The sequence below is a fragment of the Euleptes europaea genome, chromosome 17, assembly GCF_029931775.1.
Source record: "Euleptes europaea isolate rEulEur1 chromosome 17, rEulEur1.hap1, whole genome shotgun sequence".
Lineage (NCBI taxonomy): Eukaryota > Metazoa > Chordata > Lepidosauria > Squamata > Sphaerodactylidae > Euleptes > Euleptes europaea.
Genome location: NC_079328.1, coordinates 22,426,402 through 22,440,941, shown reverse-complemented (window position 1 = coordinate 22,440,941; position 14,540 = coordinate 22,426,402). Strand labels below are relative to the sequence as shown.

Sequence of the window (14,540 nt, the reverse complement as noted above, 5' to 3'; positions counted from 1 at the left end):
ACCAATGGGGACATTCTTCCTTAATAGGCACATACTACATGTCAGCATGGCGCAGACATCAGAGTGTTAGATTAGGATCTGAGAGACCAGCGTTCAGATCCCCATCCTGACATCAAATCTTGTTGGGTGACCTCGGGCTGGTCACTTTCTCTCAGCATAATCCACCCAACCATGTTGGTGTGGAAGATACAGTAAAGGAGGGGAGAACGATATAAGTAATTTTGGGGAGAAAGGTAGTGTCTTTTCAGACACTCCATTAGGGTGACTGAAGTCTGAGAGAAGGATAAGATGTTGATGTTCTTTCAACGCACCCCTGTAGGGTGGGCAATTCTAATCTGTGCATGGTTAGAAGGGAGGAGACATGGGGTGTGTGTGTGTGGAAAAGAGTGACGAGCGTTCACAGGCATGAAGACAACCTGAAACCATTTCGAGGGACAGATCCCACACACCTGACATAATTCCTCCGGATTCGGCATTGGCAGTATGCCCAGTAGACAGAGTGCCCATCAGAAACACTACACAGAAGGACTTTAATCTGCATCAGGGCAGCGGGCTAGTGTGTCTGCACACAAATCTGATCCCAATGTCAGTCTCCTCCTCTTTGCAGAGTTCCAGATGGCCTAGATGCACGGAGGCGGCTAGAAGACAGGAAGAGGCCATCTGCTGTAGAGAAAACCAGCCAGGCTTGTACAGAGCAAGGTCAGGCACAGCCAAAATGGGAGCCCTCGAATAGCCAAATAAATTCCCTAGATGCATAAAGCCTGGAGCCCAAACAAGGAAACTCAACAGCAAACCTGTGCTTGCAGCCTCCTGACGGCCACCAAGGACTGCTGTTTTAAGGCTGCTTTTAAAACCTTTCGGTTATGTAAAGACATATTATTATTAATTATTATTATTATTATTATTAAGCAAACCATGCCAGATAAAAAAGTCACTGTCCACAAGCAAGTCCAGCACTCTTCCTATAACCCTACTCCACGTGGTGATTTCTATGGTCAACCTTCCCCAAGCTCCCCCTCCCCCTCCTGACCTCCTTTCCAAATACCAGCCTTGGTGGGCTCACTTTTCTAGTTCCTACTGTTCAATCTCTGGTAATCCCCTTGCACATCTGCCCGTGGCTTCCCTTAATTCCCAAACCTTAACGGGGAATTCTGCTGAAATATGGGGGGAGGTGAAAGATACACAACACAGAATCGGCAGAGTCAAATTCTTGCCAAGGGGCCTTGCAACAGCAGAAGCAGCATACCTCTGGATAATTTTGGGGACAAACATAAACAAATAGCTGGCGTCTTCATGGCCTGCTTAAGATCTCCCCAGAGAAGAAGAAAAACAGTTGGTTTTTATATGCCGATTTACTCTACATTTTTAAGGAGAATCAAACTAACTTACAGTCACCTTCCCTTCCCCCCTCCTACAACAGGCACCTTGTGGGACAGGTGAGGTTGAGAGTTCGGAGGGAATTGTGACTAGCCCAAGGTCAGCCAGCACTCTTCATGTGGAGAAGTGCGGAAGCAAACCCGGTGCTCCAGATTAGAGTTCTCTGCTCATGTAGAGGAGTGGGGAATCAAACCCGGTTCTGCAGATTAGAGTTGGCTGCTCATGTGGAGGAGTGGGGAATCAAACCCAGTTCTGCAGATTAGAGTCCGCTGCTCTTAACCACTACTCCACACAGGCCAAGGGAGCTTGCATTAACTGTCTACCAGTTCCGTGACCATTTTTTACACGTGCCATTCTGTTCTCCAAATGGAGATCTAAGCATGCAGCCTTGAAAACGTGTGGCTGGTCTTGCAGCCAACCGAATTCTTACCCACCCAATCAATATCCAAGAGGCTCCCTGTATTGTGGTCCTACCTCGTGTGTTGGTGGCCATGTCCGCCACTTTCTGGAAGGCATCCAGGAAGGCTACTGCAGCCAGCACGGTAGTCCTAGAAGGAAAAAAAAAGAAACATGGGTGTAAGAAACGTGGCATTGAAACTCTCCAGACTGGGCAGCCCTACGAAGTTTTGCTTCCCCAAGAGCCTGCACAATACAACCAGAGAAGAGCCCATTGGCACCAACTAAATTACTGGTATTTCAGCCTCAAACCCACAATACTGCAAACACTGGTGATTTCTTTAGTACTCAGGATTATAGATAGAGCTCATTTGCCTTCAAAAATCTGAGGACGTCCAGCTTCTCTCTCAACGAACTTCTAACCATTCTTTAAATGAATACTGTCAAGCAGTGGTTTTGTTTTGGGGAAGCCTGGGATTCCTCAGAAACGCCTCAAGAGTTCCTGAATGAGAAGGCCGGTAGTGGCTTAGGGGGTCCTTCAAAGATGGCTTCCTCCCACATGACAGATCTTTTCCCTTCATAATGGCCAGGAGTGTGCTGGGTGCACACTCTGTTGGCTCAGGAAGGTGAAGCTCAGCTAGCTTCACCCATGTGAGATGGAACAGGCACCTTAAAACTCAAGCCTGAATCTGAGGCAATACCACAAGTGTAGATGTAAAAGGCTTCCTAAAGACGGGAAGCTTCAAAATAGGTAGCACAGAGGCTACAAAACAAGTAGCACAGAGAGCCAGCGTGGTGTAGTGGTTAAGAAAGGTGGTTTGGAGCGGTGGAGTCTGATCTGGAGAACCGGGCTTTATTCCCCACGCCTCCAGCTGGGTGACCTTGGGCAAGTCATTCTCTCTCAGCCTCACCTACCTCACAGGGTGTCTGTTGTGGGGAGGGGAAGGGAAGGTGATTGTAAGCCGGTTTGATTCTCCCTTAAATGGCAGAGAAAATCAGCATATAAAAGCCAACCCTTCTTCTTCTACATAATAAAGCATCTAAATTTCTTGAATCACCACATTATAAGCAGCAGTTTATAATTGGAAAAAAAGGAACACATGAAGCTGCCTTATACTGGTCCATCAAAGTCAGTATTGTCTACTCTGACCGGCAGCGGCTCTCCAGAGGTCTTTCACGTCACCTACTTGCCTAGTCCCTTTAACTGGAGATGCCGGGGATTGAACCTGGGACCTTCTGCGTGTCAAGCAGATGCTCTACAAACTGAGCCACGGCCCCCTTACCAGGGGGTGGAGGGATACTGCTTAAACCCTGAGGCAAAAGATGTTTCATAATTTACAAGATTGTCCTTGATCTTAACATCAGGCAGAAAGCTTGTCAAGCTAGGACCATTTTTGGACATTAGAAAACCATCAGACTCTTCAAAACAGCAGACCCGTAGCCCATTAAAAGGCCTCTGGCCGAGTAGGGCTGACCAGTAGAATGACTCTCATGCCTGAGAGAACTATCTGGACTCTTGTCTTCCAATTAGGCTAGAAAATAGAGCCAAATACCTACTGTCCTTTCAAAAGGGAGAGCTGCCACTGTGTTTTTATCCCAGTACACTGGGGTACAATCCCTTTTAAGCACCAAACATGATTTAATCTAATTAAGTATGAACTCCATCTTTAAGACTGTTACAAGCTACAAACTGAGCCAGCTTTTCCATCAATGCCCTGAAAGCAATCTTTTTCCTCTTCCCCATTGCTTCCTTTTTAAAATACAAAGTGGCTAAAGAAGAGTTATGTGCAACTCAAAAGCTTGCTGATTAGTTTGTGACATTTGAGTTTGTAGTAATAAAATCACCAGTGCTGATTTTGAGTGTCTTTTAAGAAATGGATGAACATGACTGCTTGGATTTTTTAAAACTTAACCTAGGGTAAGATTTACTTAAAGTCTATCTCAACTTTTTGGGTTATAATATAATAAACACTGTCCAAGAACCTGGCCTTTCCATAAAACAGCGATATTCACTGTGTGTGCAATTATTTTTCTATCCAGGTATCTGCCAAAGGGTGGAGTTATAGCTTCCCAGCATGGAAGATGAAGGGCTTTCAGCAAATAACAGCCTAGAATTTTTTCTCCTTCCCAAGTGGCCAACTATCAGGCAGAAAGTACAGAATCAAGCAGCTAAGTGTGGACCAAGTTCAGTTGTTTCTCTACCTCTCACCAGACTGGTGCGATAATAAGCAAGGTCATAAATGAGTGTGGCAGGTGCAGCACATAGACAGGGATTATTATGGCGAGTAAAACCCAGCAGGAACTCACAGGAGGGGTTTTCTTCCAGTAGAAGCTGCAGTTCTCAAGAGAGCTCAGCTGCTTTAAGAACACTGCAGTGCTTTTATTTGCAGGCCTGCTTCTGTATTTCATTTGTGTTGCAGGTCCCAAGTCTGAGCAGAGGAACGAATATAAAAAAGGTGTGCACCTGTGGAAATGAGTCAAGTCCAACAAGGTGGGGAAGTTACTTTCCTTTATTAGAACTCCACTCTTGCTCCTTAGAATCCAAGCTGATATTTCCAAAGGCTCTGATGTGACTAAGGCATCACGGCCAAGCTTGGCATGAAGGTTAAATTTTAATCGTAAATATTGTCAAAATGCTAATTTGAGGGGAGGGGGTAGGCAGCAGCAGCCAATGAAATTCTGGCTGTGGACTCTCCAAGGGTTTAAATCTGCCACTGCTGTCTGGCAATTCAGTTCGTGTCAAGTTGGGCATTCCAAATGATCATGTTTTCCTAGGCCTGTCTTCCTAGGTTTGCAAATTTTCAGGTGAGGCCTGGAATTCTTCCAGAATTATGCCTGACATTTTCTCCAGGCGAATTAATCTGTGTGGTCTGGAGATCAGGTTCAGATAGTGGAGGACTCTATGGCATTGCATCCCTGCTGAGCTCCCTTCCCAAACTCCACTCTCACTATGCTTCACCCCGTGTATGTGTGTGTTATATACCAACAAGTTGCTTCCAACTTATGGCAGCTCTATGAATTAATGACCTCAACAATGTCCTATCATTGACAGTCTTGACAGCTGAGGCTTCCTTTATTGAGTCAATCCATTTCATCTCCCTCATTTCCTACTGCCTTCCCCTTTTCCTAGCAATATTGTCTTTTTCAGTGAGTCTTGTCTTCTCATGAAAGTACTATAGCCTCAGTTTAGTCATTTTAGCTTCTAGGGAGAATTCAGGTTTGATCTTTCTAGAATCCATTTATTTGACTTTTTGGGGGGTCCATGTTATTCGTAAAACTCTCCTCCAACACCACATTTCAAACAAATCATTTTTTGTTCCTGTCAGCTTTCCTCATCGTCCAACTTTCACATCCATTCATAGTAATAGGGAATATCATAGTATGAATTATCTTGATTTTGGTCTCTAGCAACACTTCCTAACACTTAAGGATCTTGTCTTACACCCCCATTTGAGGCTTATTGGCAGTATACACCTCATGTGTTGAGCCAACATTGTGTAGTGGTCAGAGCGTCAAGACTAGAATCTGGGAGACCCAGGTTCAAATCTCCACTTTGATATGGAAGCCTGCTGGTTGTCTTTGGGCCAGTCACACACACTCAGCCTAACCTACCTTACAGGGTTGTTGTGAGGATAAACTGGAAGAATTAACAATATCCTTTGGGTCCCCATTGGGGAGAAATGCTGGATACCAATGAAGTAAATAAATAAAATGTGTTACATCTCATGTCAGGTATTTCTTGCAGAGGGGGTTTCCTATGGCGCTACAGAAGTGGACAGAAAATTAAAAAAAAGCTTCATGGGAGCAGAAAGTAGCTGCCAGTTCACAGCACAAGAACAAAATAATAATATTAATTATTCTCAGGAAAACAAATTCAGCGAGGTTAGGAGCTACCCAACGCCAATCAGTCTTGCCATAATGTGGTCCCCAAAATCTGGGCAGACTAATTATGCACATTATTGTTAACTGTCTGCTAACTATACACATCAAGCACATTGACTGTTGCATTGTCTTCCAATTGCCATATCACCCAAGAAGTTGACCAAGAATCACAGGAAGCATATTTTTAGATGGCTTGTGCTTCTCAGACAACTGCAGCACCATTCCAAGGTATTTTGCTACCCAGAGCAAAATAATATTGGCCTCCTCTTTTTCTGCCATAAGTTCCTTAACAGCACAACACGAGATGATGGAAAATAACATAAAATGCTACAAAATAAGCCAGCGTTGCCCCCACATTACAGACGGGAGGATGAGAGATAGTCGGCTTACTCAAGGGCCATCTTGTGAGTTCACAGAGGAAGTGCCCCAGGGGGCAGCTGCATGCCTCTCCACGGTCCCAAGAATTTGAGGCAACAGCTAACTGTGCGCTCAAAAGCACAACACTTGATTCAAACTGATTTTGGACCGCAGCCAACCAACAAGCCAGGAAACACTAGAAGCCTTACAAGATCATTTATCCAAAATTAAGCACCTCTAATTGTTCTTGAGCGTAACACACACGCCAGCTTGCAGGGCTGAGAGTCAGCAACACTGACTCACCCTTCATTTATTGCAGGGTGAATGAGCGCGTACAATAATAGTAGGGTTGATATAAGCCTTTTATACACCAACCCTCCCCACTTGCTTTCGTCAGCTCCCATCTTCTCAGTCATCCTTTTTCTCACGCCCGTCTCTTTTTCCTGTCCTCCCCTCCAGCAGTTCTGTCTCAGCCCAGTGCTGCTTCTGCCCTTCACCTGCTCTGTCCCTTGGCTTCCTTGTTCTTTGGGTGTAGCAGTTAAGAGCAGGTCTGGAGCAGTGGACTCTGATCTGGAGAACCAGGTTTGATTCCCCACTCCTCCACACGAAGCCAGCTGGGTGACCTTGGGCTAGTCACAGCTCTCTTAGAGCTCTCTCAGTCCCACCTACGTCACAGGGTGTCTGTTGTGGGGAGGGGAAGGTGATTGTAAGCTGGTTTGATTCTCCCTTAAGTGGTAAAGAAAGTCGGCATATAAAAACCAACTCCTCTTCCTCTTCTCAACCTGCTTGCCTTGCCAGCACACTTCCCCGCCCCTCCCTTGAGCTGTTGCAAGGTTTTAGTTCTGGCCCAACGATGCTGTCCTTAGAGAAGGATTCCCCCCTTCAAAACTTGTCATTGCCTGCCTTCATTCTCCATTTCCTGCAATGGTTGTGACGAGCTACACTCAAGGCCAGTAGCGCCTTGGAGATCGACAAGAGTTCCAGGGAATCAACTTTCAAGAATCAAAACTCCCTTTGTCAGAGTGTTGACTCTTTAAAACTTACACCCTGGAAACCTTGTTGGCCTTTAAGGTGCTACTGGACTTGAATCTAGCTGTTCTACTGCAGACTAACGTTGCTACCCACCTGAATGTTTATGAAGATTCTAAGGCAGGGGTCCCCAACGCGGCAACCATGGGCATTGCGGTGTCTGGTGACACCTTTTCTGGCACCCACCAAGTGTTTTTAGGAAGTGGGTGGGGCCAGATAGGGCAACCAATCAATCATCTTTATTACAGTCACTGACCCGCACTGCAAACAATAATAAAAATCAATCCAATTGCACAAAACGTAGCTTATGGGAATCAATTCAAAATGTGACCTTTTAAAAAACCCATTTAAGACCATTTAAAAATCTGCTGCAACTATAGTTTTCCGGATCCTACTTATAAAAGCCAGGAAGGGCTTTTGCCCAGCAAGGCTTCTGATTGACTATATTGGAGATTTGACTGGCTGTGCAGAAATCATTTTTTGTATATGCTTCTGTATATGTTTGGCTGTTTGCTGTATTTTTTTAAGAGAGAAAGAGAGAAAGAGAGGAAGGACGGAAGAAAGAAAGAAAGAAAGAAAGAAAGAAAGAAAGAAAGAAAGAAAGAAAGAAAGAAAGAAAGAAAGAAAGAAAGAAAGAAAGAAAGAAAGAAAGGAAGGAAGGAAGGAAGGAAGGAAGGAAGGAAGGAAGGAAGGAAGGAAGGAAGGAAGGAAGGAAGGAAGGAAGGAAGGAAGGAAGGAAGGTTGTGCAGATTTTTAAAATGTTGCTTTGGCAGCAGCTGCCACCACAGCACAAAGATCTGCACTGTTACAGAAGTTAAGCTGTGGCAATAATTTTGTGGCTGGCTCCGCCTCCTGTGGCAGCCATTTTGTGGCAACCATTTTGCTGCTGCGCCCACCAAGTTGTGCCAGAATTCTAAATGTGCCAGCAGGCTCAAAAAGGTTGAGGATCCCTGTTCTAAGTTATCATTTCTACCAGTCAGCGCCAGAGGTTTTACAGTGGCTGCAAAAGCATGTAGCCACCCCTGAAAAAATCCCTCAATGTCTTAAACCCAGTAGTCCCCAGATTTGACACAGACCATCCCCGCCCAACTCTTCAACATTAATCTCATCTAAAATTAAATATCATTCAGGCAGAGGAGAGGGAGAGAGCAAAACCAGGCTCAGGGGGTGGGCTTGTACATGCAACGTCTTACGCTCCACTCATATGTGGCTTGGCTCAACAGAGTCAGCCAATCCCCCTCCCCAGGCAAGCCCACTGCTTCAACCCCTCCCTCCAAACCTGGCTCAGTATTCCCATGCAGCTCTTCCGTGCGTGGGAAAAGCAAAGGAAACGCAGGGCTCTCTCTCTCTCTCAAGATAGCCAAGGAATACAAAGGCAGCATTGGGAGCGTGCAAGAGAACACACAACGCAGCGGCTGAGGATTTCGAGGGGGAAAGAAACAACACACACAAGAGAGAGCATTTTAAAATCAATGGAGGGCCGAGAAACACAAGCAAAGCCACGGGGCTATTAATAGGGTGGCTGAGCAAGAAGTATCCGGCTACTGGAAAGTGAGTGTGGACACGCTGAAAGGGTCCCTTTGTAGTCGCACTTGATCCAGGGGAGGAGGTGGCCTGCAAGAAGAAGACAGAGATCTCCAAAAGCTCCCAGGGAAAAGCCAAGCGGTGGCGGGGAACACGGTTAAGGGGCTGGTTTGGAAGAAAGGAGAAGGCAAGCAGGAATTGAGCAGAAGCAGAGGCTCTCTGCCCTTGAGACTCAGGACTGATTGGTGGCTGAAAAGCTGGCTAGAGGGCTGCAACTTCTCGCCACAAACACTTGGGGCATTCAAACCCATCCTCTTTACATCTGTGTGGCACTGTGTGGGGTTTGGCAATACAGGTAGAGAATCCCTTATCTGGACATCCCATATCCAGACTGATCCTAAAACCGGACCCTTTGAGCAGGCATGCAGGCAGATCCATGCTTCCTGCTTTCAAAGTTTATTCTCACCTAAAAAAATGAAATACAGTGTACACAGCATCGTAGATGGAGACTGAAAGCCTGCAGTTGTTAGTTTGTTTGCTGTTGCTCTTGTTTAAGGTATTCTGGCGAGCTAAGTTAGACCTTTGCTTTCTGATGGTTCAATGAACACAAAATTATTAAAGATATTGTTTCAAATTACATTCAGGCTATGTGTATAAAGTGTATATAAAACATAAATGAATGTGGGTCCCATCCCCAAGGTATCTCATTATGTATATGCAAAAATTCCAAAATGTTCCAATATATGGAAAGATCTGACATACGGACCACTTCTGGTCCCAAGCAGTCCAGATAAGGGATACTCAACCTGTATAACTTTAAAAGCTCATTACATCAAAACACTGAGGAAGAAGGGACTCCATGTTGGGAGGCAGTATATCTGGATTCAGTTGCGTGGGAGGCTTTGGCTGCCGTGCCCCTGGCTGTGGGCCTTACGGAGCCTCCGGTCAAACGTGGTGGAAGATGCTGGGCAAGAGGGAAAATGGGTCTGATCCAGCAGGGAACTAAGTCTTAACGAGATGCAACAGAGGAGACAGGCAGCACTTTTCTCAAGAGCCCGGTTTTTATTTTATTGTGCACTGCAAATGTCATCGATGTAGGAGGCACCTTACCCTTTCCCTGTGGCTATTTTCTTGATCAAAATCTCACCCCTCCTTTCAGGAAAGGGCTCCTCCAATACATGCCTGTAGATCATTGTGACCAAGGTCAAAAACTCACTTGAGTGAAAGGGGGGGAGAGAGAACATATCCAAAACCTTTAAATTAGCAGTTAACAAGATTCCTAACATTTGCCAGAAGAAAAGGGGAACATCCTCAGACTGAACTTGTTTCTTGTCATCCAGCCTCTGATATGCAGGTATCACCGCGTAAAAAGCTTCACATTTCTCAATAAGGCGCTTTCAAGAAAGAATTGCAATAGTTATTTATCAGCCGACTGCCTGACAATAATCAGCTGTATTTATTGGTCTTGGACTGTATTAAATAAATTTATTTATTTATAATAGTCAGCTGTGCAGAACTAAAGCAGGTGGTCACCCAACATGGAGTTGGCAACCACAAAATGGAGACAGGAAAGGCCCTATCCTGAAGGAGTCCAAGGGTATGAGTGAGAGGAAAAGGGTGTGGTTGAGATGAAGAAAGACATCACTACCCCTGCAAGGAACCAGGAATAATGCCCAAAATAATGTAGGGGTCACAGGAGGTGTGTGTGTGGGGGAGGTAGTTGTGAATGTCCTGCATTGTGGAGGGGGGTTGGACCAGATGACCATGGAGGACCCTTCCAATTGTATGAGTCTATGATTAAGGGAGAGGAACAGAAGATGAACTTGGAAGAAGAAGAAGAGTTGGTTTTTATAAGCCAACTTTCTCTACCACTTAAGGGAGACTCAAACCGGCTTACAATCACCTTCCCCTCCCCTCCCCACAACAGACACCCTGTGAGGTAGGTGAGGCTGAGAAAGCTCTAACAGAACTGCAACTTGCCCAAGGTCACCCAGCTGGCTTTCATGTGTAGGAGTAGGGAAACAAATCCAGTTCACCAGATTAGCCTCCGCCGTTCATGTGGAGGACTGGGGAATCAAACCCGGTTCTCCAGATCAGAGTCCACTGCTCCAAACCACCACTCTTAACCAACTATACCACGCTGGCTCTCATAGAATAGAATAGAATAGAAACAACAGTCTCAAAATATTTAGGTACTGTTTGTGATGGATTAAATCCCTCCCCAGAGGTGACCTGACTCTGTCTCCCATTCCTTGGCAGTGAATTCTGGCCTCCCCATCACTTTTAGAAACTCTACAGAATTAACAACGACACAACTCCTCTTCACGCTGGACTAGCCACAAACTGAACTGAAATACAGCCATGCCATGGTATCTATGGTGGTGCTGGATGCCTAGTCAACTGCTTGAATTTGGAAGAAGGCCAGGGAGAAAACAGTCAGGATCCCCCGGGGCTGGCCAAAGCACCCCTGTGTGGCACAGAATGGCCCCTCCTGACAGTCAGGAGAGCTTTGAGCAGAGTAGTGCCTACTAGAACTCAATACCCCCAGTTTTATACAAGACACCACATTCTGAGCGTAATCCTGCGCTTGTGGGACAGGAAGGGCTTATCTTCTCTCTAAGCCCAGCACAACAACCTGCTTGGTTTCTGTACAGCCACAAAACACAGAGGCTTGCTTTAAATCAAAAGATGGGAGCAGGGAAGACAAACAGCCCGGAGGTCTCTAAGGGCAAGAAGCAGCCAGTGAGTGCCTATGCAGGCTCCAGAGAGGAACTCACCGCAGTTGGGAGTGGAGTTTTGTTGCCTTGGAGTTGAAATCTTCCCAGATAGGATAGGAACTCTGAAAGAGAAAAGGAGGGGGGGGGGAGAGGCATGAGCAAATATGTAGCTGCTCTGCATTCACAATACGAGCACTTGAGAACAAACATTAAAACAAAGAGAACCTGTTTTACATTAATATGGAAAACCCAACCGGTTTCACCTTCGGAGCTCCCTTCTCAGGAACGTCTAATGCTGAGGACGTCTGCAACATGGACACACCATGCATCCCTTCTTGGTTTGTGCTCCTGACCTCTCCTACAGAGAGAGACTGGCCATTTTTCAATGGCTCGTCGCGGATGCCGAACTTTAAAAGGAAACCCAGGCCAGTTAGCAAACCCTGATTAAGCCAAATCCAATCAAACAAAAGTCCTTTATTAGGAGCAAAGTAACACACCACTATTGCACAAGTTATCCACAACCATTCATCAGGCGGGTTGTTAAAACAAAACAAAAAAAGGGGGGATGCAAACTGATAACTTGCCAGCCGCACCCTTTGCTCACTGAACTCAGCAAAGCATCTTACACAAGACATAGACATGGAGGCCTAAAAGATCTGTTTTTCTCCCCTGTGCTCTTTCTTCCTTTTTTAACATCTAGCCTGATGAAGAATTCTAGAGGTCTTAAATATGTGCACAATAATCTCTGTTATTGAGGTTGGTCTTAATAAAAAGCATCAGAAGGCTTTTTTGGTTTTGGATTCTGCTACAGACCAACACAGATATCTACTTTTTGGCCCCACTAAACAGAGGACCTCATCTGTAACTAGGGTTGCCAGGTCCCTCTTTTCCACCGGTGGGAGGTTTTGGGGGCGAAGCCTGAGGAGGGCGGGTTTGGGCAGGGGAGGGACTCCAATGCCATAGAGTCCAATTGCCAAAGCGGCCGTTTTCTCCAGGTGAATGAATCTCTATCGGCTGGAGATCAGTTGTAATAGCAGGAGATCTCCAGCTACTACCTGGAGGTTGGCAACCCTAACTGTAACTACAAGTTAACAGTTGTTCTAATGTGACTCTCGTGTGTGTGTGTAAAGTACCTTCAAGTCACAGCCGACTTATGGCGACCCCTTTTGGGGGTTTTCATGGCAAGAGACTAACAGAGATGGTTTGCCAGTGCCTTCCTCTGCACAGCAACCCTTGTCTTCCTTGGTGGTCTCCCATCCAAATACTAACCAGGGCCGACCCTGCTTAGCTTCTGAGATCTGACGAGATCAGGCTAGCCTGGGCCATCCAGGTCAGGGCAATGTGACTCTTACCTGTTGTTAAAGATGGCTATAGGCATGTGGACTGGTGGGGATAGGAAGGAGTGATCCCTCAGCAACTTAGCAAAGGTTAAAGGTCACTTATACCCAGCCCAACAGCCTTGCTCCACTGTGCTGCAGAGGAACAGGGGTTTTCTAGTCTACTGGTCAGCACCACATTCTTTCTGCTTGTCATCATATTGGAAGGGAAATTCCCTTTACCAGCTGTCCGTGGTAACTATTTCAATCAGAGCAGCTACGAAAAAGCGAAAAAGCCCCGTTCCAATTACTGCTGACAAGGCCCATGAGAGTATGGTATGGTTAGGGATGCCAGCCTCCAGGTGGGGCCTGGGGAATCTCCTGGAATTACAGCTCTCCAGAGTATAGAGATCAGTTCCCCTGGAGAAAATGGATGCTTTGGAGTACAGACTCTATGTCACTGTACCCCACTAAAGTCCAGTGTCCTCCTCAGGCTCCACCTCCAAATCTCCAGGAGTTTCCCAACCTGGAGCTGGCAACCCTAGGTGGTTAGAGTGTCTACATTAACGGACTCAAAGGCTGAGAATAGAGAAGACACACTCTGAAGGTCTCTGGGTGCACCAGCATGGGACGTTGGTGAGACCGTTGGACTAAGACCTGGGAGACCCACATTCGAATTCCTGCTTTCCCACAGAAGCTTGCCAGGTAGGGTTGCCAACCTCCACGTACTAGCTGGAGATCTGCTATTATGACTGATCTCCAGCCGATAGAGATCAGTTCTCCTGGAGAAAATGGCCGCTTTGGCAATTGGACTCTATGGCATTGAAGTCCCTCCCCTCCCCAAATACTGCCCTCCTCAGGCTCTGCCCTAAAAATCTCCCGCCAGTGGTTAAGAGGGACCTGACAACCCTATTGATGGTGAACTTGAGCAAGTCACACTCAGCCTAACCTACCTCACGGGGTGGTTGTTAGGAGGTTAAAACAGAGGAATGGAGAGCTAAGCAGCTCTGGGTCCCCACTACGTGGACATATATGTATATAAATAAAATAAAGTGGGGGTATGTGTGTGCATGCATATATATATATATATATATATACACACACACACACACACACACACACACTTACTTTTATCTTTTTGCTTTAAAACCAATCCTAGGAGACTGGGTACATGGGGGGGATTAAATAAAACCATTCTTTTGCCTTCTATCCTCAACCATTGATTTTTGATGTGCACATATTGGAGAACCATGTGACCACATCAAGGCTAGTTGTTTTTTTTTTTAAAGAGATTGTCAGTTGTGCTCCAAATCCTAAAATACAACTGTGCATGCTGCCTGGAACCCTTTTAATTTGGGAAAACAGCACGAGGGGTTAGACCTCTCCTATATGTGCCAAGGTCCTGATCTAAATTCAGTTCTGAACATGGAAATCCCAGGGGAGGACATGAATGTGTGACTTTCAAACCTTTAGGTGTGTAAGTGAAGCATTAATGCTTGGGTGATGTTGGGATTATTTTAAAGATTTCTTTCTACCTTAAAAGATGAAAATAGATTAAAACAATGTGAGGAATGTGGGCTTCTGGCAGCTAAAGCTGGGCTCTGCATGCTCAAATGCAGACACAATGCACCCGCAAAAACATATTAAATCGGGGAACGGGCAGGGAACCTTTTTCTGTCAACAGGATGCATGGAGGATATGTAGATTTTGTAACGTGTGAACTGGCCCCAAGAATGGAGAATGGTGTTGGGAGAGGCTTCAGAAGGCTGGGCAGGGTGTTTGAGCATGGCCTCTTTGCGGTAGGGGGGCACAGAGGGGAGGGAGAAGGAAACTACACACCCTCTGATGATACCTATTTTTTCAAAGCTGTAACACATAATTTCACACTGCTGCTAACATAAAAGGTAAAGGTAGTCACCTTTGCAAGCACCGGGTTATTACT

The 14,540-nt window shown here is 45.9% G+C and overlaps 1 protein-coding gene across 4 annotated transcripts in view; it reads right to left on the bottom strand.

The window, feature by feature from the left end:
• MTSS2 (MTSS I-BAR domain containing 2) overlaps positions 1-14,540 on the bottom strand; it is a 79,949-nt gene that overhangs the window by 42,864 nt on the left and 22,545 nt on the right. For all 4 annotated transcript variants that reach the window (XM_056862662.1, XM_056862663.1, XM_056862664.1 and 1 more), the window contains exons 2-3: positions 11,343-11,404; positions 1,852-1,925 (exon numbers count right to left, since the gene is read on the bottom strand). In XM_056862662.1, coding sequence (XP_056718640.1) covers positions 1,852-1,925; positions 11,343-11,404 — 136 coding nt within the window. The remainder of the gene's footprint in view (positions 1-1,851; positions 1,926-11,342; positions 11,405-14,540) is intronic.